At 53.1% G+C, this 25209-nt stretch overlaps 1 protein-coding gene across 2 annotated transcripts in view; it reads left to right on the top strand.

Annotated features, from left to right (window-relative positions):
- Positions 1 to 18248, top strand: part of PEMT (phosphatidylethanolamine N-methyltransferase) — a 41865-nt gene extending 23617 nt beyond the window's left edge. For both annotated transcript variants that reach the window (XM_054270768.1, XM_054270767.1), the window contains exons 4-8: positions 6834 to 6979; positions 11343 to 11454; positions 15321 to 15395; positions 16155 to 16215; positions 16886 to 18248. In XM_054270768.1, coding sequence (XP_054126743.1) covers positions 6834 to 6979; positions 11343 to 11454; positions 15321 to 15395; positions 16155 to 16209 — 388 coding nt within the window. In that variant the 3' untranslated portion in view covers positions 16210 to 16215; positions 16886 to 18248. The remainder of the gene's footprint in view (positions 1 to 6833; positions 6980 to 11342; positions 11455 to 15320; positions 15396 to 16154; positions 16216 to 16885) is intronic.
- Positions 18249 to 25209: the final 6961 nt, after the last annotated feature.

Below are 25209 nucleotides of genomic sequence, written 5' to 3'. Positions count from 1 at the left end.
GCTATAATCGAATGCAGAGGGCATGTGTGTATGCTGCTGATGTCTTAGTGACACAGCAGGCTTGCATTTTGCTGGAGAATGTCTCGACAGTCTCTCGCACAAATTACATAGTCACTTGTTGTCTGGGAAGCAATGCAAAGCCTTGTCCTTGCCTTTAATTAAAAACACAGCTGGTGGAGGGACAATCTTCATTTCCAGTGGTCCTGCTGGCTCCTGGTCAATGAGGCTCGTGGGTCACAGCAAGGCACTGAGTGGGAGCTGCTGGGAGAGCCAAAGTGGCCTCGTGTGTCCTGGCACTGTGCCACACTTTGCCCCTGCAGAGCCCTCAGAGCCCCACCAGGGCTGGCTCTGTCTATGAGTCTGTGGGGACTGTGGGACTCACTGGGTTTGGCTCAGCCCGGCATTTGGGCCCTGAAGGAAACAGCAAGGTCAATCCAGGGGCTGGAAAAGCCCCCTCTGCACCTTGGGTTTGGAGGAGAGGCTTTGGAGGATGGGGCAGCTCAGCCCCAGCAGCACACGTGAGACCGCCCATCCTGATGGGCCAGAGCCTTTCCAATTATTGCAATGGAAAGTTTATTTTGCTCAGATGTTCCCACGTGGTTGGGTGATTCCCTCCCCTTTCCTTGGTGCTGAAGTGATGGCTAGCAGGCTTTGGAGGCTCTTCTGGCAGGGCAAGCCCTTAACTGTGGGATGGATTGGGTGGTGCCAGGGTGATCGTCAGAGCAGCAGCTGCTGGAGTTACCCCAAAACACATCTGGGAGCCTCACTGCCTCCATTCCCAGCTCAGGGAGCCCTCCAGGGCTGCCCAAGGCTCATTGCTCCAGCCTGGAGAGCTTTTGCTGCTTGCCAAGGATTCATCCTGCCCCTTACCCTTGCAGGATGATACAGCCAGGGCTAACCAGGGTTCCACTGACCAGAGGGGCTTTGTGTGACACAGTCACTGTCATCTCAGTGACCAGTGCTGCTGGGAGAGACATGTCTAACCTGCTCTTGCTATCTTGCTTTTCCCTTTATTTTACTCTCTGAGCAGATTTTCTGCTCCTCGGCCCCTTGGAGACCATCCCTTGGCACGGGCTGTGCCTGGCACAGTGGCCAGGGTGGCTTGTGCAGAGCGTGAGGGCTGCTGATAGTGAGAAAAAAGGCAGCCTCAGGGGTCCCTCCACCTCCAGCGCTGTAATCCAGCCTCTAAAACTCCTCTTTTCCTGCTCTGGGGACTTGTTACGTGGGTGGGGCTGCCAGGGAGCGATGAGGAGCCCAGGGGATGTTTCCTTTGGTTTTAAAAGCCTCCTTCCTTTTTGCAGCTGAATTTTTGAAAGGCTCCGTGCTGGAGGTGGAGGAGAGGAGGGCAGAGCAGACAGAATTTGGGGGTGGGTTGGCATTTTAGCTGACAGCACCTGGAAGCTAGGATGTGTTTCTGCATCACCACCCACCCCACGTGGGGTCTGTGCTGGGGTCCTCCCTCAGCCCAGCACCCTGAGGCTCTCGTGCCAGCTCAGCTCCAAAAGGATGCTTTGCTTGTAAGAAAGGCATGTCTTTGTGCTCAATTAAGCAATTAGATGCTTCCCAGCTCTCAGCTTCATTATCAGCCTTGGCTTGCAATCCAGACTGACCTGTGACCAGAGGGGACCTGCTTACTCAAGTGCACAAGACAAGCATCCTTAATTGCTTTGCTGCAATGATTATTTTCATTACTACAGTTTCTTTCTGCAAGAAGCAAGGAACTTCCATCACCGAGGTTTTAATCTGTGAAAACAACTCCTGAACTTTTGAACTGTGTGCAGTTTGTGGCTGTTATCCGTGTGACATGGGACGTGACAACCTTCACTGTCCTCCAAACTCACATCCACTGTCTCTCTCTCCTCCCTCACCACGCTGTTGGTATCTTTCCCTGCATCAGTTTATTCACACTTAGCCACTGGCACTGCCTCCAAACCTCCCTGCACTGCCTTTGGCACACTCTGGCACCCTCCCCACCTTGGGCAGGTGCACAGGGAGGTTCTGAGCCTCCCTCCTGGAGGGTCTCAGGATGTTTGCCTGAGCTTAAAGGCAACACCTGCATGCACACCTTGACTGGGAGGGCTGCAGGTGTTGGGGTGTCTCAGTGTGAGCCCCACAGAGGCTGTGCCAGCCAGTGCCCCTGGCATCTGCAGCCTGGCATCAAGTCCTGCATTCGTGCCACACTCTGGATATTGACTCCTGTGTGGATTTCTCACTTGGAGCTGATGCTTCCAGGAAAATAAATCCGCCCTGGGATGGGATTTTACACAGAAAAGGGGTTGTTTGTCATTGCCAGGTAGTGCCTCTCACCTTATCCTCAATCCTGTTTAATTTTGTGAGCTGGCACCTGAATGAGTGTGCTGGGAATGGCATCGATCCCAGAACCACAGGGCCCTGTGTGCAGAAGTGACCAAGGTTGATGATGGGAATCGAGCATGGCCTGACAGAGCTGGTGCCCCCTGTGAGCCAGAGTGCCAGAAATATCTGATACCTGCTCAGAAAAGCTCCAGGGAGCCAGCAGCACCTCCTGCCCACGGCATCCAGATGAGGAAACCTCACAGCTCAGATGTAAGGCAGGGGGAGAAGCTGCCACAGCCCCCAGCTGACCTAAATAACACACACACCCCAGTGCTGTCAGAAAAGCAAAGTCATTATTGGCAGAAGAAGCTGTGAGGATGATGACCGGGCTGACAATTGCCAGTGGTATCGACAGGACGATTTCAGTGCTGTTGAGGTTGCTGTTTTCTAATGAACAAGATCTTTTGTTGCAGCTTGTGCTGCTGGGCACCACTGGGTAATTTTTATCCCTGTTGCCTCCTTTAGCCAAGAAGAACAAAACCTCCAGCGTGGGGGACAGGCAGACACCCCACACGGTGACTGTGGCACCTTGCAGTGGTGGCTGTTGTCACCACAACCCTGCTTGCCTGTTCCACTGCTGCTTCCTTGCTGCCTGCTGGCCCCTGGCCCAATTCTGCTCCAATTGTGCTGCTCAGCCCCAGTTTCCAGGCTGGTTTTTGGGATCAGTCAGGCAGCACTGCTGGGCTGCTCCCTGCAGCGACCCAGTTTGCTGCACAAGGTCTTTGTCCTCCTTTGGAGGAGAGGGATGACAAAATGCTCTTGGTGGGGGCCACCGGGAGATGCTCCCAACAAGACCTAGAAACCTCAGCTTCTCTTTTGGTACAATATTTCTGTGTTTTCTTCCTGCTCCACGTGGCCTTTGGGGATGTGTTTAGGACTGTGACTCGTTGAGTTTTCTGGTTGAATAAATCAGCACCTGCTGTGCAAACCTGGCTGCACGTCCTGTCCGTGTCCCAGCCAGAGGATCTGCTGCCCCCTTCCCTCACTCCCACTTTCTTCTGCGAACCCACTGGTGTGACATGTCCATCCCCATAGTGCACAGCCACTTTGAGTGGTTTTCCAGTTCGTGTGGTATATTATGTGGCAGACAGAAAGAGGAGAGATTCAGACTAGATATAAGGAAGAATGTTTTTATGAGGAAATGTTTTATGAGGATACACAGGTTGCCCAGGGAAGCTGTGGCTTCCCTATCCCTGGAAGTGTCCAAGGCCAGGCTGGGTGGGGTTTGCAGCACCCTGGGATGGTGGAAGGTGTCCCTGGCCATGACAGGGCTTGGAACTGGATGGATTTTAAGGTCCCTTCCAACCCAAACCATCCTGGGATTCCCGCAGAGCACTGATAAGGCTGCTGAGTGTCTGAGCAAGCACCTCTCTGTTTTTGGGAAGGGTGGGCAGAACAATTCCCGCTGCCTTGGCTACTCCTATCCTGCCAGGAATTAGCCAAATCTGCCAGTTTGGCCAGAGCAGAGTTGGAGGATTTGGGCTTTTCCCAGCTGGTGCAGAATGTGTGCCTCTGGTGTCGTGCTTCAAACTGGCAAATGTGGGGAGGTGTCAGGGGAAGCCCCATTACCCCATTTTCCCTTTTCAAAAGCTGGGGGCATCTTCCAAGCCCTGCCATGGGGACAGCCATCCTCATGACAGCAGCCAGGGATGTGACCAAAGTAGGTCTCAGCCTCAGCACCCTCCCCTGTGCTGGAGGAGGGAGGGATGCTCCTCACCATGGCAATGGCTCAGCTCAGCACAGAATGCAGTTCCAGGTACTGGGACAAAGCCTGGCTCTAATTGATGTCCCTTGGATGCTGAGCTGTGCTGCTGCCTTGTCCTGAGCCTGAAATAAATGTTGTCACCAACGTGACTCACAGGCACATGAAGAAGGGACTGGTTTCATGACAGACTGAAATATGTCATATTTCAGGAGACCAGCTCCCTAGCAAGGGAAATGCCCCCAAACCTTGTCCTTCCCTGCCAGGGAGGCTCCCTCACCCTGGTGGGTGCTGCAGTAATTGATGGCTCCGTGCTGCTTGTCACGGCCCAGCATCATAAATGCTTAAAAGGTTTATTTACCAATTCTGAAAACTCCTGAGCGCATCATGTTTAATGCAAATACAGAGTGTGTTTAGGAAGATATAAACCATTCCTAGAGGGAAAGGCAGTCCATTATCTCCCTGCAAACACCTCCCTCCCTAGCTGTAAGCCAGACAGCAGGGAACTGAGCAAGACATGCTGATGAGAATAACTAATGCAGGCCTATCCGACTGTGGAGAGGAAGGATGGGATCATCTGGAGCAGGAGAGACAGCTTTGCCAAAACAAACCAAGCCATGTGCTGGTTGCAAAACTTCCAGTGCTGATTCCCAGCCAGCCAGTTTGTGTTCTTGAAGCCACCTTTGTTCAATGTTCCAAGACCGAGTCAGGTCATCAGCATGGGACAGAGAGTCCCAAGGATGTGACAGGGTGTGGATCCAGCTCATCCAGAGCAAGAAGCAGGCTCTGAGGGCTTTGCTCTTGCTGTACCTCTTTCTGCTTTGCCATCTCTTTGCCAATGCCTGGGATCCAGGGGGGTTCCAGCGCAGCATTGCTGTCCAGGTTGGCCTCCCTGAGGATCAGAAATCCTTCCTGGTGGTGGTGCCCTCTGGATATCCTGGCCAGATGTGGAGCCAAACCCTCATGCTCTGGAAGGCACATCCTCCTCTGTGTGAGGAAAGAGCTGCAGAGCATCCCCAGGGATGTCAGGGTGTGTTTGGAGTGCACAGCCAGGCCAGGATTCCTCGGGCAGAAAGGCACATCCCTTCAGGGGCATTGCTTTCCTCCCAAACCCAGGCAGTGCTGGTGGCAGGGACACGGATTTTTTGGCTTCCTTGTAGAGGAGACTTGTGTCATTTAAAAATAACCACCATGGAGATGATGCAAAGCAGCTGCTGCTGCTTCCCTGTGCAGCCAGATCTGCATCTTCCCATCAGAAATGATTTTGAGCCAAGGCACTGTGAGCCTGGTGAGCACAGGGAGCTGTGCTGGGCACTGGAGGAGGGCCAGCCCTGGGGACTGTGCCTGCATTGCCTGGGGCCACACTGCTGTTCCTCTGTCTGTGCTTGGCTCCTGGGAAAAGGAATTTCCCTGTAATTTCCAGGGTGTAAATCACCCAGATGCTGTGGTTTTGCTCGCTTCTGAGTGTATTACATTTATTCCATGTTTTGTTTCCTTGCTCCAATCCAAACTGATGATTGAATGTCTTGTTCTTGGGTCCTAAAAACTCCTCAACAATAGAAAGCCTAGTGGGAGCAAGCTCAAAGTGAAAAAGGATATCATCCAGGTTCCTAAACCACAGAGTCGAGTATTATCCTGGGCTTGCTTGGTGCGTGAACTTGCCATCAGTCCTTTGAAAGATGTGGTTCCTGCTGCCTGGCCTTCAGCCACACAGGCAGGACTGTCTCTCTTGGCTTTTATTTGGGCAACAGGGAAAATCCAGAGGTTTGCAGGGCTTAGGGAAGATGGACACCAAGGAAAAAAGCTGTCCCAAGCCCTGCAGGTAGCATTATGGAAGCACTTTCCATCTGAGGACCTGGGACTGTGGGCAGGAATAACTCCTGGCCCTGACAGACAGTGGTGGCCAGAGGCGCAGCAGAGCTCTTATTCCAGTTGAATTTCAGCCTCCAGGGTGCTCATTAAAAAAAGGCTCAAAGTTTCCTACCTCATGTGTCAACAACATGTGGAGAAACACTGTGTAGAGCTCCGTGGGTCTGTTACCTCCTCTCGTGTTATTAATGGTGTTTTTTAATCGCAGCGTTGTCTCCTTTGTCACCGCGCGTTCGTGTGGGAGCCGTGTGCCCTGCCCTGGGCAGAGCTCAGGGGCTGAAGGGAGGGCTCACCATTATTCCAATCATAAATTGAGTATTTGGAAGGCCAGACCCGGAATGCCTGCCCCAGCCTGGAGGGAGGAGCTGTGCTCACACTCGAGGACGCCTCGTCTCTCGTATTTTCCTTTCGCTGTTCCAATCCTCCCCCTGACTGTCAGCTCCAGCCGTGAATCACTCCTGGGCACGTGGCTCACACATGAAAGCTGCAAAATATTTTGATGGAGGGGAACGGGGGTGGGAGCACGAGATAATCCAGCCAATTGTTCCCAGCCCTTCCAGGCATCGCAGCCTCCAGCATTTGCAAGGGCGTCTGCCCCAGAGCTCTCAGTCAGGTTGAAAAATGGGATTTGGTGGATAAGGCAAAGAATTTGGTATCACAAGTCAGTGGGACTGGTATTTCCAGGTGTGAGCAAGGGTTGTGAGTAGAAATAGCTGCCCCAGGTCAAGCCCTGGCTCCTCATAATCTTCAGCTGATTGCTTCTCCCATTGGGAGGTTGAGTAGGAAAAAGGGATCTGAAGAGGGGACCTCCTCAGCAGCTTCCCAAAGCTGCACATCTCCCAGGGAGACATGAGTGATGTTAATTATGAATTGCTGCTTTTAACAGCCCTTGTTGTCTCCTCAACAGCTTCACAGAAGCCATGAAGAGCCAGCCAAAGCTGGAGGGCTGGGACTGCCACTGGACCTACTACTCAGGCTTGGCCATCTTGGCTGTAGGGACCTTGTTTGTCACCTCCAGCTTCTTAGCACTGGGATTCACTGGGACCTTCCTAGGTAAGCACTGAAAATCCAGCAGCTTTACCAGAAAGTGCATTTAATCCTTGCAGGGATCTCCTGCTAGGGCAGAGTCCTGCAGGACTTTCCTTGTCCTTGTTAGATTTGTCATTATGATACCAAAGCAGGACCCAACCTTGCTGTTGGCACAGAGGGGATGGCACAGTGGTTTTGTACAGCAAATCCCACCACCTCCAGCATCACACCTGCAGGTTTGGAGCACAGCTGCTCATCTGCCAGCCCAAACACCCTCCAGAAAGGGACCCCAAATTCCAGACCTCACAAGTGGCACTGGCACAGCGTGTGTGAGCTGTCCAGCAGCTCCAAGCACCCACCTGCTCATCACACGTGCTGGAGCAGGATGTTGTTTGCTTTCCCCTCTGCAATAAACCTGATGTTCGTTGACAGATCCTTTTATCTCCCGCTTTATGGCAGAAGGCATTTTCCACTGTGCCTGCTTTCACATTTAGAGCGTAATTCTGTTAGCATTGTTGACTTTGAAAACATGCCAGTATGTGTGGAATTCATAAAAATAAAGTAGAGACAGGAACAATAAATATCCAAGGAAAGGGGCAGCTCCTGCTGGCTGAAATAATCACAGCCCCAGCTTTGACACCTCATTTAGGCTGTGCTTTTGCAAGTGCTTTACAAACCAAATTCAATTAGCTCCTGTGGCGTCGCTAGGAAGAAGAGAGGGATGTAATAAGCCTTCCTGGTTTCAAGTGGAGTTGCAAAGAAATGTGTTGAGTTGGCCAAAATCCTGCTGCCAGAAATAGAGCTCAGTACTTCTAAACATCTGCCCTCACCCTCGGTGTGCAGCCTGTCCCACCCCTGTCCCTCAGCATCCTCCAAAGCCCCCAGCAGCCCCTGAAGTGATGCTGTGCCTGTGGAGACATGTCCAGAAGGGCCAGGCACAGGAGTACCCGTCAGCAAGAGCTGCTTGAGTGCTCCTGAAGTTCAGCCAGATCTGGGGTTGTTTACGTAAAGCCTGATTCATCCCACCAGGAGCATCCACTGGCCTTGAACCGCTGGGAAAAAGCAAACAAGTGAGTCAGGCTCAGCGTAAGAGGTGAGAGGGCCCTGGCCCTCAGATCTGTATCCCCTGGGGCAGGGCAGAGGTGGGTGCTTGGGGTCCATATAAGGCATTTCTGCTCCATCCTCCCTGCCCTGGACTCACACAGCAAGGAGCAGCTCTCTCTGCTAGCAGGGCATGACGGGCACCAGGGCAGAGCTGAGTCAGGCTGGGGACATGCCACACATGCCAGTGTGGCTCAGAACCTCTGCAGGACTGAGCCGTGCCCCAGCTGGAGCCCCACAGAGGATCCATCCTTGGCTTGGTAACAGCTTCTCCACTCCACTCAAGCCCCATGAGTCCAAGCCAGCAAACTCTTAATGGAGAATGGCCCTCAGTGTGGTTTGTTGCCTAGCAAAGAGGAAAACAGCAGGTCTGCAGGTCTCTGAGGATCTCATGTTGGATATTTTCTTGCTCAGGACTCTCAGGATTGGTATTTCCAACATCCATGCAGGATTTCAGTGCTGCCCTGGTGCTGCAGGAGGAGCAAGGACTCCACATAGCAAAGGGCTGCACTGCTTTGGCAAGGAGAGGAATTCAGCTTCTTCTCACTGCTGACATCTGAGCTCAAGAGAAGTTTTGAGAGAGCCTCTGACAACAGGCACTTCAAAAATTACTGCAGCTGGATTTGACCCTTTGTGGGTTTTTCTACAGCAGTGACAGCTGAACCAGGCAGGGCACAGGGCTTCCTGTTGAATTCCTTCCTTACAGCACATTAGGCTTTGGAGCAGCTGCAGAACACTTTGTCTCTCCAGTGTGGGCTCAGTGGTGCAGTGGGAGCTGTGTGAGTCACCCTTCCCCAGCAGCCTGGCTGTGCCACCCCATCTCCAGCACAGCAGCACCAGCTCCAGGTGCTGTTGGCAGCAGCTGGATGTGGCCCCTGTCCCTGGCAGAGCCACCCCTGGTGCCCTGTCCCCATGCTGTGCCCTCAGTGGGATTCAGGCATCACTTCAGCACCCTCCTGTTTTGCCCTGTTTCCCAAAGACACACTGATGAGGGCTGGGCTCATCTCAAGGCTGCTTTGCCTGTTTGAGCCCATCTGCTCATACCCTCCTACCCCAGTGACATTTCTTCCAGCACTGGCCAAGATTTCAAGTCAGTCTGACTTTGCCAAAGTGCTGCTGGGCCTGGAGAAGCTGACAGCTCTCTGGGGTGAGGCAGAGGTGGTGCTCCAGCCCAGCTCCAGGCATTGAGGGACCTTGCAGAGTGGCTTTTTGCTGCTGTGATCCCTCCCTGAGCTGTGAGATGGCTGCACAAACCTCCAGCAGAAAACAGCTCCTTTTAGGTGCCAAAGTGCCTCAGCTTGGCAAGGAGCTGATTCCTGATTTGAGGGCTCAGTGAAGGCACAGGAGATGCCCAGGGTGATGCTGTGCAGCACCACACACAGGCCTGTCCCTGAGCACCTCTCTGAACATAAGCACATGGAAACCACCTCTCTGGTGGTCATGTTCACTGACCTGTGCAGGTTTAGAGGCAGAGATTACACTGGGAAAGCTCCTGGGGAGCTGCCTGTGTGCTGCAGCTCGTGGGGAGCCTGCCTGGAGGCTTGCACAGCCCCACCAGTGCTGGGCACAGACAAACCCCTGCCAGCCCCACGGAGCCAGGGCTCTGTGGGAACCCCCTCAGTGCCAGGGCCATGTGGGGAATGAGGTGTTCAGCTCAAGGGCGAGGGTGGGCAGGGGATAATGAAGCATTTTGACACATAAGAAAGCACAGAATCGGGCTGTGGCAGGGGGTGATGTGTTCTTTCTACCAGAACAATCTCGGAGACGTATTGCCAAGTAACTGTGAGAACATATAGTATGAATACAAGGCAATTATCTCACTTTGTGGCCTGCAGTTAAAACCCAAAAGCATTGTGTAATTGGGCAGGGGCTGTTTATCCTCAGAAATAAATGTTTTAGCACCGTGTGAGGTCAAAGAAATTACACCACGATCCAGGTAATAATAATAACCTTGAATAGTTTGCACTCCTGTAATGCCTTTCATCTGGATTTGTGAGCACTTTCTCACCATACATTAATCCTCACCTCCCTCTGTGCTCTGAGAAAGACTGATGTTATGATCAGTGCACAATAGCACCTGGAGGGCCAGAGGAGCCTTGCCCAAGGTCAGGGGAGGGCTGGGAGCTCAGCCTGGGCTGGTGGCTCAGGGACAGGCTGCTCCTCATGGACCAGTGCTTGTGGACATGGAGCAGGGATGGAACACAGCTGGGCAAGGGGCTGCAGCACCAGGAGGAGCTGAAAGAGCTGGGAGGGGCTCAGCCTGGAGAAAATGAGGTTCAGGGGGAACTTTTGGCTTTTCACAACTCCCTGACAGGAGGGGGCAGCCAGAGAGGGGTCAGGCTCTGCTCCCAGGGACAGGGACAGAGGAAATGACCTCAAATTGGACATGGGGATGTTGACATTTGATGTCAGGAAAAAATTCTTCACCAAAGGGATTGGCACAGGGTGCCCAGGGCAGTGGAGGGATTTAAAAGTCATGTAGGTGTGGTGCTTTGTGGTCTCACTTGTAAGACCAACAGAAGCAGAGATCTGCATCCTGGCCCTTTGCCCCTCTGAAATGTTGCTCACAAGCTGCACATCTCCCTGTCATTTCTTTCCCAAGCTCCTTTCAGGAGGGTGGAAGGATTACTCCAAGGTAGATGGGGAGCTGGTTGGATGCTGACAGTTCTGAAAGCTTTCCTCATTACAGATGACAATCACCCATTATCATCATCATCATTGTGCCAATAACTGAGTGTTTTGTAGGCAGAGGTGCTATTTTCTGAAATTCTGAGAAATTCTCTGAACTATGAGATAAGAGTGACATTATGGATGAGGGCATTTGGTTGTACTGGTCATGGTGGGAGCAGCTCCAAACAGCATTTCACAGCACTGGGTTTATTTTCACATCAAATGGATTCGATCCCATGCACTTGCTTCCTCGTGGAGTGGCATTTGACAGGCAATTTTACAAATGAGAAAACCAGAATTAACCAGTTGGGACCTCCAGAGATGTGTCCTGATGAGGGACGTGGCTGCCACAACCTCATTGCAATGCAGGAGCCTTTTGTGGGCAAAGAGCCATTCCTGGAAAAGCTGATAGGCACAGAGTAAACAACAAACAGAGTAAGCAACAAAACAGGTTTTTGTTGCTGCTTCCTCAGCCTGGAAATCAGTGCTGAAACCTTTTGCTGTGAATTCCTGCCAGGGATGCCCTGTGGCACAGGGAGGGTATCAATGTGCCAAAGCCCCCCATGAATCCCAATTTCATGGAGCCTAACCAGAGCCTCTCTCTGCTTGCTCTCAGGTGATTACTTTGGCATCCTGATGGAGGAAAAAGTGACCAGCTTCCCCTTCAGCATCCTGGACAACCCCATGTACTGGGGCAGCACAGCCATCTACCTGGGCTGGTCCCTCATGTGAGTACCAGCCCCTGCACACACCTGGGTGTGTAGGGTCACTCTGGGGTCTCTGGGCAGGGCATGGGGTGCCAGGGTGCATTTGGGGCCAAAAAGACCCTCTGGGATGGCAGGGAAGGTGCAGCCTGCCCTGACTTCTGCCTCCCTGGCTATTTTGGTGCGTGGAAAATCTTGTGCTGTCTCGAAACGCTCGCAGCGTTTGTGGGAGAAAAATAAACAGCGGCCAAGTGCTGGGGGAGAGGGGGATCAGCAAATGCTCTGCAGTGAACACGGTCCTTGGCAGGCTCTGCACGTGGAAAAATCAACACCCAGGGCCAAATTCATGCAGGGTGTCACTCTGCAGGGGCAGGGCACTGCTGCTGGGGAGCAGTGTGACCCTGCAATTACTCTGAAAAAGGCAAAACAAGCCAAGCCACCTTTTCCCCCAGCCCACAGTGAAAACACTTCCGAAACACTCCTTGTGTGCTCCAGCACAGCTTAATAGCCTGCTTAGGAGGAAATGAATAGGCTGTAATTTAGCAGCAAATGAGCAATAGACTCTATTCAGTCTAACAAGTTTGATGTGGTTCTCATTTAATATCACATTTTATTTATTTGCCCAGGAGGAAAAAAAAAAACCCAAACCCTGGCTGTGTTACTTCAGGAGCCCATGGAGTGTTGCAGGCTGTTATCACTGGGTGTTTTGCACTGTGACTACCCCTCCTCTGCTTGGGTGGGAAAAATGAAGTGCTTTGCCACGTTCTGGTCATTTTTCCAGCCATGTGTGCAGCCCCTGGTAATAAGTAAAGCTGATGGTTTCTCTCCTGTCTCCACTGAGCCTTGTTGCTGTTAGTTCTGCTCCTGAGATCCCCCCAGGTGCTGTCAGGGCTGGCTGCGTGAGGCTGCTTCCCTTCCTGGCACCGGATGGGGTTTAAATCCTGGGGAATGGAGCAGGGTTTAAATGCCAAAGGGAGGCAGTGCTGCTGGCCACAGGGTCTGCAGCAGCACCCTGGAAATGTTTATATTGCTGTGGGAAATGTTTATATTGCTGTGGGGAGTGGGGCAGAGCTGGGGCAGGATGAGTCCCCCCACAGCAGCACAGAAGTAGGGATTTGACCAGGAGGAATTACAATGAGATCTTTATTTGTTTTAAAATCAGCATCAAACTGCTTGCTAAAACCTTCGCAGAATCCACTGCAACCTCCTGAGCTATTTCTGTTGCAGAATCCCTTCCTCACCCCTCTCCCTGAGCTCTCCCAGCACAGTTCTGGGCAGGAGCAGCTGCAGGCAGCTCAGGACAGCAGTGATTGCCTCCTTTTCTCGTTAAAAGCTGCCTCCATTAAGGCCGGCCAGGCGTGACAAATAATTGCTGTGAACAAATTGCTGGAGCTGTGCAGAGTGGCACCAGGACAGCACCCACCTGCCTGGGGGGAGCTCAGCACAGCCCTGCTCACGGTGGCTTTTGGCTGTTTCTCCTCCCTGGGACCTCAGTTCATACAGCCACAGAATCGTTTGGGTTGGGAAAGAGTGATGAGATCATCGAGCCCAAGCATTAACCCAGCGCTGCCATGATCAGCACTAAAACATGTCCCCAGATGCCACATTTACGTGGCTTTTAGATGCCTCCAGGGATGGTGGCTCCACCAGTGCCCTGGGTAGCTGTGCCAGGCCTTGACAGCACTCCCAGGGGAGAAATTTTCCCAATATCCAACCTAAACCTCCTGTGGGACACCTTGAGGCCATTTCCTCTTTTCCTGTTGGTTGTATCCCTGTTTTCACCCTTCTGCCAGGAGGCTGGAGAGAGTGAGAAGGTTCCCCCTGAGCCTCCTTTTCTCCAGGCTGAGCCCCCCATCTCCCTCAGCTGCTCCAGACCCATCCCCAGCTCTGCTCCCTTCTCTGCACTCCCTCCATTGGCTGATTTTTTGGGGATCCATGCTTTCTCCTGAGGTCCCAGGGCTTTCAGAGGATGTCAGGTGTCTCCCCCAGAGGCCAGAGCTGATGTCCCATCCTGGTGGCAGCAGGAGGATGGTGAGGAATCCTGCAGCTGTCTGATTCTGGCCAGACCTAAAACACAGAGCCCATCTGACCTCTCTTGGGGATCATCACAGTTCTTATCATGGCATCAGAACCCAAAGGATTGATCCATCCTCATCCAGAAGGGTGAAAACACATCACACCAGCCTGTCCTCTCACTCCAGCCCAGCCTTAAAAGCATCAAGTGGGGGTGACAACCCCCAGCCATGGGGATCTGCAGCAAGGCTGGGGACAGACAGACAGACTTCCCACCCAAAACAAAGTCCTGGCAGGACAGGAAACCCTTCCTGGCTGATTCATCACTGCTGCTGCAATCAGATGCGGCCCAGTATGTAGGTCAGGCTCGTAAGAGGACAGGAGCAGTTCACCCAAATGCTGCTCATCACCTGTGCTGAGCAGCCTCATTTCTCCTGGCTGACAAATGGAGCATTCACTGTGGGGACAGCTTTGTGTGCCTCTGGTAGGGAAGTGTTCTAACTCACAGCAACAGGCTGTGTAAATCAGAGCTGGAGCTGCAGCCAAATGATGCAATTAGAGGTCTTGCTGTCAACAAACAATCATGTAAATTTGTTCTCTCTGATAGGAATCAAGAAGGAGACATGACTAAGCATGTAATAGCAGGGGCTTGGGAGGGAAGGAAGTTGCCCGAAGCTTCCTAATGAGGGGAAAAGTTATTGCAGAACGAAAATGGTGCAAAAGTGGAAATTTGTGGGTGTCTCTCCAGGCTGGATGGTACCTGGAAGTGGCTCCAGTGTGGGGTTCAGGTAGTTCAGTCTCTCTCTGCAGCTGTGTTTTCCCAGCAGCACAAGTCACCTTGCACCAGGCTTGTGGGATGTTTATCCTCATAAAATCACAGAGTTGGGTTCGAAGAAACTTTAAAGGTTATCTTAATTGCCCCCCTTAATTAGGACACTGGTGATTGCCTTTAACTGCTAGTGGCAGCTCTGAGAGGAGTGAGAGCTGGCTGCCAGCAAATATTTAGCTGGTTCTTGGTGGGGAAATGTGCAAGGCCAGGCTGGACAGGGTTTTGGAGCAGGCTGGGATTGTGGATGAGATGAGGTTTGAGATCCTTTCCAGTCAAAGCCATTCCATGATTAGGATTCTGTGACATCTCTCTTCAGAGCAGGAGGTGATGAGGATTTTTGATCCCCAAGCCTCTGCTAAAAGGAGCAGCCCTCTCCATTGCGTGCTCAGTTCTTGTTCATCTCTCCCCATAACCACACAGTGAGGAGCAGAGGTGGCATCAGTGCCCTGTGCTGTGCCTGGTGACATCTGGCTGGAAGACACGTTCCTGAAACACCTTGAAATGGGTTTAAAAGTGAACCAAGCTGCCAGCACCCAGCCCCAGTGCAGGAATGGACCTTCCCATCCCTTCCCATCCCATCCCTTCCCATCCCTTCCCATCCCATCCCATCCCTTCCCATGTGTGTGGTGCCACACACTGCTCTGGCTGCCTGGTGTCCCCTGTACCCTGGGTGGCTCAGCTTTTTGGGACACCAGCCATGTCCCTCAGAGCACGGGAGCTGCAGCTGTGTGTCAGCAGCTGCTCAGCCCCTAAACAGCCCCATAATCTCAGGATTTAGCATCAAAGCAGGAGCTCTCACAGCAGAGATGTGCAGGGATCAGGCTTAAAAGAAGTCGCTGAAGGAGGCTGGGGAAGAGCCTTTGCCAAGTAACATCTGTCTAAGACAGTTAACATTAAGCACAAAAAAAAAAACCCCAACCCTTTTGTTTGCTTCTGTTTAATGAGCAAGTGACAGCTCTCTGCAGCCCAGTGTTTCATTTCACTTTCTCAACCAGGTCTTGCATAAGCCCCTGCACTTACCTGATCTTTTCCTTCTCTTTCAAAACAGGCACGCCAGCCCAGCTGGCCTTTTGCTGACAGCTGTAGTGGCAATTTCCTACACAATTGCTGTGCTGTACGAGGGGTGAGTAGCTGTGCACAACTGGAGAGCTTCTAATTATTTCTACCAGCTTTAACTCTCGAGCTTTCAGAGAACTGCACAAGTAGAAATGTTTTTTTTCCTATTGATTCAGCGGGGAAGAAGGAAAACAGAGGAATTTTTTTCCATTGTTTTGATAATGGGCACATTCCACTCTGAAGCTATTTGCTGAGTTCTAGGAACATTTGTGTGGGTTTTTTTTTTATTTTTATCAAAATGAGGCCTTTTTTTTTTCCTTTTGGGTGCCAGATTCTGTCTATAGAACAATAAGGAAGGCAGTGAGAGGACTCACTGTGTCTTCACAAGAGCCCCCTACAAGAAGCCCTTGCATTTTGTGGTTCCTTGGATGGGCTTCTCTGCTGCTTTGCACTACAGTGGCCCAGCCAGCAGCACAGGATGGAGCAGCACAAAATAACTCCCAGAAGCAGCTGTTGTACTTCAGCAGGGAAAGCTCTTTTGTGTTTGCAAGGGAGGAGGAGATGCAGAGAGCCGTGGTCTGCATGAGGGGCACTCTGGGTGTGTGCTGAGCTTGTCCTGCTTGGCACAGGGATGGTTCCTGTAGCTGCTCCACCATCCAGAGAGGTGAAACCAGGATTGCCACGGCGCAGGAACAGCCAGGCTGTGCCAACCTGTGCAGGAGAAATTCTGTAGGCCCAAAGGTGAGCACTCAGTAGCCTTGATTTTAATTCTTCTTCCCTTCTTTTGCCCCTCTCTCTCCCCACATTCCCACCCTGCCAACTGCAGGCCTTTCACAGAGGAGATCTATCGGAGGAAGCAGAAGGGAGTGAAGAGCAAGTAGCCCCAGGTAGGTTTGCTGATGGGGGCATTTCAGGGGCTGCTTTGCTGAACCCCCCAGCCCAGCCGAGCCTTCCCTGGCTCCTCCAGAGCCCTTCCCAAAGCATCTGAGCCCCAGGGCTGTGCAGAATGCCAGGCAGAGAGGTTTTCACAGCAGCAGTCGTGTCCGCCCCTTGGCACCCGACCAGCAGCCCCCAAATTGTTTTGATTACACACTTGAGAATCAGCGCGAGGGAAAATTGCTGGGAAGCTTTGAGGCTCCAGGCTTCGTCTGAATCAGGCAGAAAAATACAACTATTGGCCATGGCAGGTGCTGCAGAGAGTGGCAGGGATGGTGTGAGAGGGCATGAGTGCCTGCTCATCTCTCAGGGAAATCAGAGCTCCCTTCTCCAGGTGCTGCTTGCCTGAGCCATTTCTGCCAGTGGGCTCACCCCAAAACCTCAGCCCAGGCTTGTTTGGGGGGCCAAAGGCTTCTCCAGCAGCACAAGCTCCTGTCCAGGCTCCTTTCCTGGGGGTTCATTGCTGCCTTGGAGCCCTCAGTGCATTTCCCTGCTGGTTTTTGGGGAGCTGGCACAATCCCAGGGCACTGCTGAGGTTCTGACAGCTCTGTGCAGCTGTGACAGAGCTGCTGTGGCACCACTGAGGTCCCCAATGGACTCTTGTCCCTTTGTCTTTTGCAGGGCACTCTCTGGGGTACCTGTTCCTGTCTGGTCCCCACTCTGTCCAATTTGCCCATTTTCCTACTGAGATGTATCCTACTAATTAACCCAGCAACCCTTAATGAGCCAGCTGAGCTCCCTGCAGCACTGGAAGTGACCAGAGGAACAGCCTGAGCCTGGTGGCAGCTCCTTGCCACAGCCATGGGAGATGGAGGTCCCTGTCCCAGGGCTCTGTCCAGGTCTCTGCAGCTCCTGATGCTCTCCTGGGAGTTCCACAGGGTGGGACCTCCCCACCTCCTCTCCCACATCGGTTACTGCAGATCTGCAGGCAAAAAGCAATTCCCTTTGGACTGGAGGGAAAGCAGAGCAATGATGGAAGCACCAGGGGCCTTTCATGAGTGAGCTGTGAGCAAATGGAAGCACCAACTCCAGCTGGTCCTGAAGATCATCTGAAGGTGCAGCCTGAGAGCCACGAGAAGCAGACAGAGCTCAGGTCCAGCAATAGAGAGAGCTCAGGAGCCCCTGAGGATTCAAACACAGATGGGGAAGGAACTGCTGTGAGCTCAACAACAGCAAAAGCTGCTGCAAACCCAAAAACCAACCCCTTCTTTTTTGGGAAAGGAGCCTCCACAGCCAGAGCTGCAGTTTCCCACCTGTGCAGGGTCTCCACACTATTGCAGAGGCTCTGAGAAAAGTGACTGAAAAGCACAGGAATGTGAATGTATGACCTCAAGCACAGCCCAGGGACATGCAGGGATGGCAGCTGTCCTGTGGGGAAGCCCCAGCATGGAGAGGACCCAGGGGAAGAGTCAATCCCTGTCTGCACTTCACAGCTATCCCACCCAGGCCAGGTTGATGCGCCAGCCCCTCCTTTTCCCTGGGTCCTGCTGCCTTTCCCACCACCCAGTGCCTTCCAGCTGTTTTCCACGGTCTTGCAGGGGCAGTGGGAGGGAGGGAAGAGAGGGCAAGGTTTGTTTCTGCCTTCCACACCGTGCAGCAGCCAGGTTTGGATGTGCTCCTCCGCCCCTGCCATCAGCCTGCCCCAAAACTGTCCAGTGCTGAATCCTGCCTTGAACAGAAAGCTTCCAGAGGTGATGCCCCAGCCCCAGGCTCTGTTTTCACAGATTCCCAGAACAGTTTGAGAAATAAACTGCAAACGACCAAAGGAGCAGGTGCTGGAGAAGGGAGCTGAGCTGCTGCTGGCTCCTGTGGGGCACTGGAATGTGGCGCCACATCTCAGCACCGCTGTCCCCTCCTCAGAGGGTGCTCCCTCCTCTCGGTGTCACCTCCACTAAACGGTTCCATTTCCCTCTGCTTTTCCACGTTGTAATTCACCCACCCTGCAGGCATTGCTCAGCAGAATTAAAGTGTTGCTCTCTTTTCAGTGCGGCCTCCATTTCCTGCGGAAGGGCTCACAAATGCTGTGTTTGTGTTTCATCACTTCAGAACCATTACACAGAGATTTATTTTTTTATTGCCATCTCAACCACCTTCCTCTCAAAGATTTGGGCATAGTATTTTATTTTTAGATAAGTTTCCACATTCCCTTCACAGCTAATGTTTATAGAGGGAGGCTAAACCGGCCCAGTACCCATAGCAACCATTGAGGAGAGGATACATTGCATTATTCAGACAATTTATGTCAGAGTTGCCAGTCCTGGCTCAAAGTCTCTGATGTCAATAATCTTGGATTTGTTGATAAGTGAAATCAGTATTTGCTGAAGAAGCACGTGCTCATACGGGAAGAATTATCCCTAATGAGAACACAGCGAGGGCTGCATTTGTGCTGTCTCATTCCCAACTTGGGGACCATGTCTGCCTTTCCCAGTCCCTCCTGCAAGGCCAGAAGGGACCCCAGTGGTTCCATTCCCCTCCCCAGCCAATACCAGCCTCCTAAATGGTGTGTCTGTCACCATGAACCCCAGTGGTGGAGCTGCTCCCATGCCGTGCCCACAGCACCCCACGAGCACAGGATTTGGTGCTGGGGTGGCTGCACAGGCTCCTTCCCCCTTCATCTGATTTCCAGCACCGGGGTTTTTTGGGGATTTGTGCCAGACACATCCCTGGTTTTAGCAGCTCTTCCCACAGCAGCCAGCACAGATTAAACATCTCTGCCTTCACTCAGCTGGTTCTGGCTGCCGTAAAGTTGGAGTTTGATGTTTTAGAGGCACTAGCTCTGTTCCCTGAAGGTGAGAAGCTGGAATTTGATGTTCCAGCCCATCTCGTGGGGTCTGAGCCCACCTTTCTGCCTGGGGCAGGGGGTGGCCTTGGCCAGGGCCAGCCCCAGCTGTTGCTGTGCTGCAGGGAGGGAAGCACAGAGACACCCTTATTATTTATGTTGTTTTATGGTATTTAACAACAAGGAATTACGGGACTCTCCTTGGTTATAAGTAAAAAAAACCCCATGTGATTCCTCTCCAATTGCCCAATATTTCCAAGAATTGGAGATTGCACAGGGAGGGGTTGAAACCTTCAGGCTGAGCACCAAGTGGTGTCACAGCTCTGTCCCCTCTGCCTGGCTGCAGCTGGGACACATCCTGCATGGATGCAGGGGTGGATGTGTGGCCAGGGTCAGAAGGTGAGTGCTGCTGCTCCCAGAGGACAGACCTGCCCTGTGGGACCCCCAGGAGCAGCTGGATGCAGCCCCAGCTCTGCAGGGACATCAGGGACCAAATGGGGTCTCTGGAAATGGGGTCATGGGGCCATTTTCGTGCCTTCAGAATCCAGGATGGGGCTCTCTGGGCCCTCTGGAGCTTGGCAGGGAGGTTGTTTGCAGCCTTGGGGGTTGCTTCACGTGATGCTGTGTGCTGACGCCACAGATAACACTTCCTTTGAAGTTTGGGATATTTCTCCAGAGCAAACACACCGGGAAAGGAGAAACGAGTTAAATCTCAACTCCTAGCTGGCAGGGACAGCTGGGTCAGCCAGGTCACTGCTCTGTGCTGCCTCACCACACAACCTCTGTGCCCACCCTCAGGGAGGTTTTCTCTGCGTGGTTGTTCCAATGGCTCCTCACACACATCTCCCTCCCATGGAACTGCACCTGGCAATTCCTTGGGATGGGAGGATCATCTCTGCAATAAACACCCCAGCAATGAGGATGTGGGGCCAGCTCCACACTCACAGGATGCTTCATCCAGGAGCAATTTGGGAGGTGGAGGCTGCACCCTGCAGTGCTTTCCCTGGTGGTGGTGACATCCAGGAGCAGGGACACATTCCCACATTCCCAAAGGCTCACAGGGAGCAGGGACGCATTCCCACATTCCCGAAGGCTCACAGGGAGCAGGGACGCATTCCCACATTCCCAAAGGCTCACAGGGAGCAGGGACGCATTCCCACATTCCCAAAGGCCATTCTCTCCACTGTGACCGCCTGTAACCCCGTGTTTGCGCTGCCCAGGGAAGCTGCTCTGCCCTGCCCAGGGCAGGGACAACCATCAGCCCTTACACACAGGATAAGCACGGTGGCAAACAAACACAGATAAACACGTGGTGCAATCAGGGCGGCACGTGTGGCATTGGCAGCATCGGGAATTCTCCATTCCCACCCCGCTCCTGCCTGCTGAGTGTGCACCTTGGCAGGAGCTGAGGGGCTCAGGGCTCTGCTGAGGGCTCCCAAACCCATCCCAGCCCTAAAGCAGAACCTTGGCTTTTTTGCCAGTGGTTGGGATTTGATGTAAAAGCAAAGATGAGCTTTGAGGTTTGGGCACTGCTTTATTGGGGATCCCTTAATGCAGAGAAGGTGAACAGGGGACACCACAGAATTTATCTTTGCATCATTTATTCTTCGGGGAATAAACCAGCCTGTTCTGTCCCTGCTGTGTTGGGAAAATAATTTGGATTTTAATTGCTCACAAAGCAATTTGGGAAAAAGCCCTGGTGGGAAACTGTTCCCATGTGGGAAACCCCAGTGCTGGAGCCCAAAGAAATGCCATGGGCAGGATGGGCATCCCAGGGCTGAGCTGCTTGGGACGGGTTGGAGCTGGCAGCTGCATGCTCAGGGATCTGGGATACAGGTGTCACTGGTGTCCGGGGAAAGATTCGAAATTTCCCCAGTGCTGGAGAGCATCAGCAGCGCCCCATGGACACTGTGCCCTGCCCCAGGCACCAGGACAGGCTGGGGGAGGCTCCATCCAGCCCAGCCCATTTCCAGCCCATTTCCACCCTCCCTCCGGGGGCCCTTACGCACAGAGCTCCTGCCATGGGGCACAGGACAAGTGACCAGCGCTGTTTGCTTTAATTTTCACTCTCAAAAGCCGCCCCAGACAGCCCGGTGAGCCGCATCCTCCTCGGGTCCCGTTTCAAAGGAGAAGAATGGCAGGAATGTGCTGCTTTTTCCATGGTGCATTTTCCTCGGGAGGAGCTGTTTATGGAGCACAGCTCCTTTCCCAGCCAGGGCTGCAGGAGGGCTCAGAGTCCTGGCAGGATGTCAGGGCCGGGCTCTGCCTCGAGGGTTTGGGAGCCTCAGCCTTTGTCCAGCTCAACTCCCCAAATCCCAACTCTCCATCCCTGCACAGCCCCTCCATCCTCAGGAGCTGCTGTGGGACCTGACAGGAAACATCTCCAGGCTCTGAGCCCTCAGCCCTGCTGCCCTTGCCTTGGTCAGATCTTGCCTGGCACTGCCCACCAGCTCCTGCCTCCTCCAGGGCTCTCATTCCGTCCTGCCAGCCCTGCCAACCATCCCCATTCCCATGGGATCCTTCCTGAAATCCAGCAATGCCTCCCCTGGGGTCACCGAGCCCCCCTCTCCCTGTGCCTGTGTCCCACCCCCAGTTCATCCCTGTCTCTGGTTACAGGGGACATTTCTCCCTAATCCCAGAGGAGATGAAGGAAACTCTGCTCTATGGAAGGGAGCAGGAGGTGCTGGAGTTTGGGGACACGTCCAGGACGTGGAGACACCTTTGCTCATGCTGGCATGACCTGTGGGCAGGAGGATGGGATGAAAGGAGGTGGAAATTGGCAGCAGGGGGTTTCCAGGTGCTCCTGGCTCAGAGCTGCACCAAGCTGAGCACTGGGATGGTGTCTCAGGGGACCTCTTGGCACTCCTTGCCTGGGTAACTCCAGGAACTGGGGATTTGAGACATCTCAGGCTTTCAGATTCTCTGTTAATCAAATCCCAAGTGCTAAAAGGAATCAAGAGACATGAAAAGTGTTGCTGAAGAAGCAGGGGGTGGGGGGAGGGAAACAAATAAAGCCACCCCCCATTCCCCAGAGAAGGAGCAGCTTCTGCATCATATCTCATCTGGGAAAAATTATATTTTGGGAATTACGTGCTTCTTCTGAAAAGCCTTAAAGAGATTTAATAAAACGAGACAAGCTAATAATATAGGGAATGAATAGCAACCCTGGATTCTGCATCTTGATTTAATCAGATGCTTTTCCTCAGGGGGACAAGCAAGAACTGTGGCTCAAGCCTCCCTTCCCTTCCCTCCCCAGCTGCTCCCCTCTTCCTCTGGCCATGGGAGGAGCAGCCAGGGCAGGATTGGGGGTCCCACAAATCCCTGGTGTCCAGCAGCAGCTGCTGGGAATGCAGAGCCCACGCTGGTTCTTTGGGAGCAGGGAGAGGAGCTGGACACCAGCTGGCTGTGCAGCCCCAGGGAGAGGAGCATTGTCCAAAGCACAGTCCTGGGGGAGAAAAGCAGGAACCAGGACAATCCTGGGGGAGAAAAGCAGGAATTGGAGAGCCAGGAGAGCTGGGCTTGGCTCCGTGTGCGTGGTTGTTCCAGAGGCTGGGAATGCTGTGAGCTGCTGCAGTGGGGATGATTGGTGGGATGTGAAGGAGCTGATGTGGGATGTGCCCCTCTCTGTGTCTGGGACAGCTGCACAAGGACACCAATATTGGGCTCTCCCAGCCCTGTTCCCCTGCTCAGGACCCGGCCATGAACCCAGGCCAGCCCAGCCCCGGGGGGATGATCCTTCCCAGCTCCTCAGCACGCTCAGAAACCCAACTCATGTTCTGATGTAATTGTCCTTTTCCGAGTATCCCCCGCTCGCCTGTGCCTGTGCTGGGCACCCTGGTGGTGCCGCTCCTGCTTCCTGGAACATTTTGCTTCCCACATTTCTGCCGTGGTGCTGCTGCTCTGTTCTGCTGCTGCTGCACAGCTCGTCCAAGGCAGGCCCTGGGGAGCCTCGTGTTCCGTCGCCGGGATGTTTGTGTGACTTTCGTGGAATTCCCTTCCCTCAGCCACTCGCTCACGGACACAGGGTGGGTTTTGCTGGTTGGCAGGTGGCTGGTGAACCGAGCAGGGTGAAAACAGGGAGGGAAACAGCAAGAAAACAAGGATTGATCTGTGCTGGAGGTGATTCTGTTAAAGGTGTCGCTGGGGTTCGTGCAGAGCATCCTGCCTGTGGCTCTGGCTGTGCTGAGCTGCTGCATCAGAGAGATTCTATCCTCCAAAACCAGGCAAGGAGCAAAACATCCCACAAATAGCAGGGACGAACTCTGGCAGCCGTGGGGGAAATGCCCTTTTGCCTGCCTCTGCTTTAAGCCTTGGGCTATTTGCAGTCAGGTCAGAAATAGGTGGTGATTTGTAAAGGAGTCATAACTGTGGGAAGGCTTTGCCTTGCAGCGAGGTGGATCCTTTATCATCAATCACTGGCAGCGGCTCCCAGCAAATGGGCTTTGCTCCTGCAGGAGATGAGTTTCAGCTGATGCTGTGTGATGCTCCCTGCTCGGGGTCTGCGTGACTCCACGCGGAGCTGGGCACAGGCAGTGCCCACGACCTCCTCTCTGAGAGCTCCCAGCACCAGCAGCTCCTCTCCACCCACCCCAGGTCCCTGACACCCCGTCCTTGCTGTCAGGGGCTCCCTGGCTCTGCTCCCACCCCACCGAGCCCCCAGGATGCCAGTGCACATCTGTCTCCTGCCATGCTCTGCCCAAAGAACTCTTTAGAAGGAGCAAATGGATTATTTTTTTTTCCCTGTCAGCCAGGAGCAGGTTTCAAGCAGGCTATTTTTACCTGTTCCTGACTCTATTAATAGTTGTACGGCCAGCAATAAATGCTGATCGGGAGATTCGATTTGTCTGTCCTCCAGAGGTTGCCACTTCCTATTCCCCCCGTTGTTTTCCATCAACTGCTTCAATTAAATGATCTTTTTGTTATTTGGGGTGATACATTTGGGCTTTGTGTTCGGCTGTTAAACTTCTTGGCTGTCTCACACACAGATGAATAAACACAGGAAACTGTCCCACTTTCTCTCCTCCGAGTGTCCTTGTGCCTTCAGGCAGGATGTTTCCCTGCAGGCAGAGACATCAGGGGCTGTTTGAGCTGCTGCTCCCTTCCAGACACCCTCTGTAAGCCTTCTGAGGGTGTTTAAATTAATATCCAAGGGTGACACCACACTCAGGGGAGATGAGAAGCTCAGCACCATCCATTTCGCAAGCGGTGCTGATGAAAGGCACTGCTCTGCCCCAGTCTGTGTGTTCTGGCTGTCCCTGAGGTCCCTCTCTGTGTTATAGGTGAGGCTTCTGCTGCTCTGAACCTTATCAAAGCATCACCTTTTACTAAGAATTTTTTTTGTAAGTTGGGTTTTTTATAGATATTTTTAAAATTATTTTATTTTTATCATAGAACTGGCTGTGTTGGAAGGGACCTTAAAGCTCATCTTGTACCACCCCCTGCCATGGGCATGAGCACCTTCTGCTAAACAAGATTGCTCCAAGCGATGTCCTACCTGGCCTTGGGCACTTCCAGCAATGGGTGCAGCCACCCTGGGCAGCCTATTCCAGAGCCTCACCACCCTCAGAGGGAACAATTTCTTCCCAATATCCCATCTAATTCTGCCATGTGTCAGCATGAAGCCACTCCCCCTTGTCCTGTCCCTCCATCCCTTGTCCAAAGTCCTTCTCCATCTCTCTTGGAGCACCTTTAGGCACTGAAAGGGGCTCTAAGGTCTCCATAGAGCCTTCCATTCCCCAGGCTGACCATTCCCAGTTCCCTCAGTACGGCGCGACTCCCATTCCCATTCCCATTCCCATTTCCATTTCCCATTCCCATTTCCACTCCCATTCCCATTTCCCATTCCCATTCCCATTCCCATTCCCATTCCCATTTTTTATTCCCATTTCCCATTCCCATTCCCATTCCCATTTTTTATTCCCATTTCCATTTCCCATTTCCATTTCCCATTCCCATTCCCATTCCCATTCCCGTTCCCGTTCCCGTTCCCGTTCCCGGCCCTGCCCGCGCTGCGGCCGGCCGGACTCTCGCCTGTCCCCTAGCGGGCAGAACCGGCGCTGCAGCGGCACCGCTGGGCGCCCGGCACCGGGACCAGGATCGGGATCGGGACCGGGACCGGGACCTGAATCAGGGTCGAGGTCGGGGTCAAGGGAAGCCGCCGTCCTAA

This window comes from Melozone crissalis, unplaced genomic scaffold (genome assembly GCF_028551555.1).
Source record: "Melozone crissalis strain CALT ecotype California unplaced genomic scaffold, PUWL_Pcris_2 ptg000012l_1, whole genome shotgun sequence".
In the NCBI taxonomy this organism is placed as follows: domain Eukaryota; kingdom Metazoa; phylum Chordata; class Aves; order Passeriformes; family Passerellidae; genus Melozone; species Melozone crissalis.
This window is presented reverse-complemented; position numbering and strand designations above follow the sequence as displayed.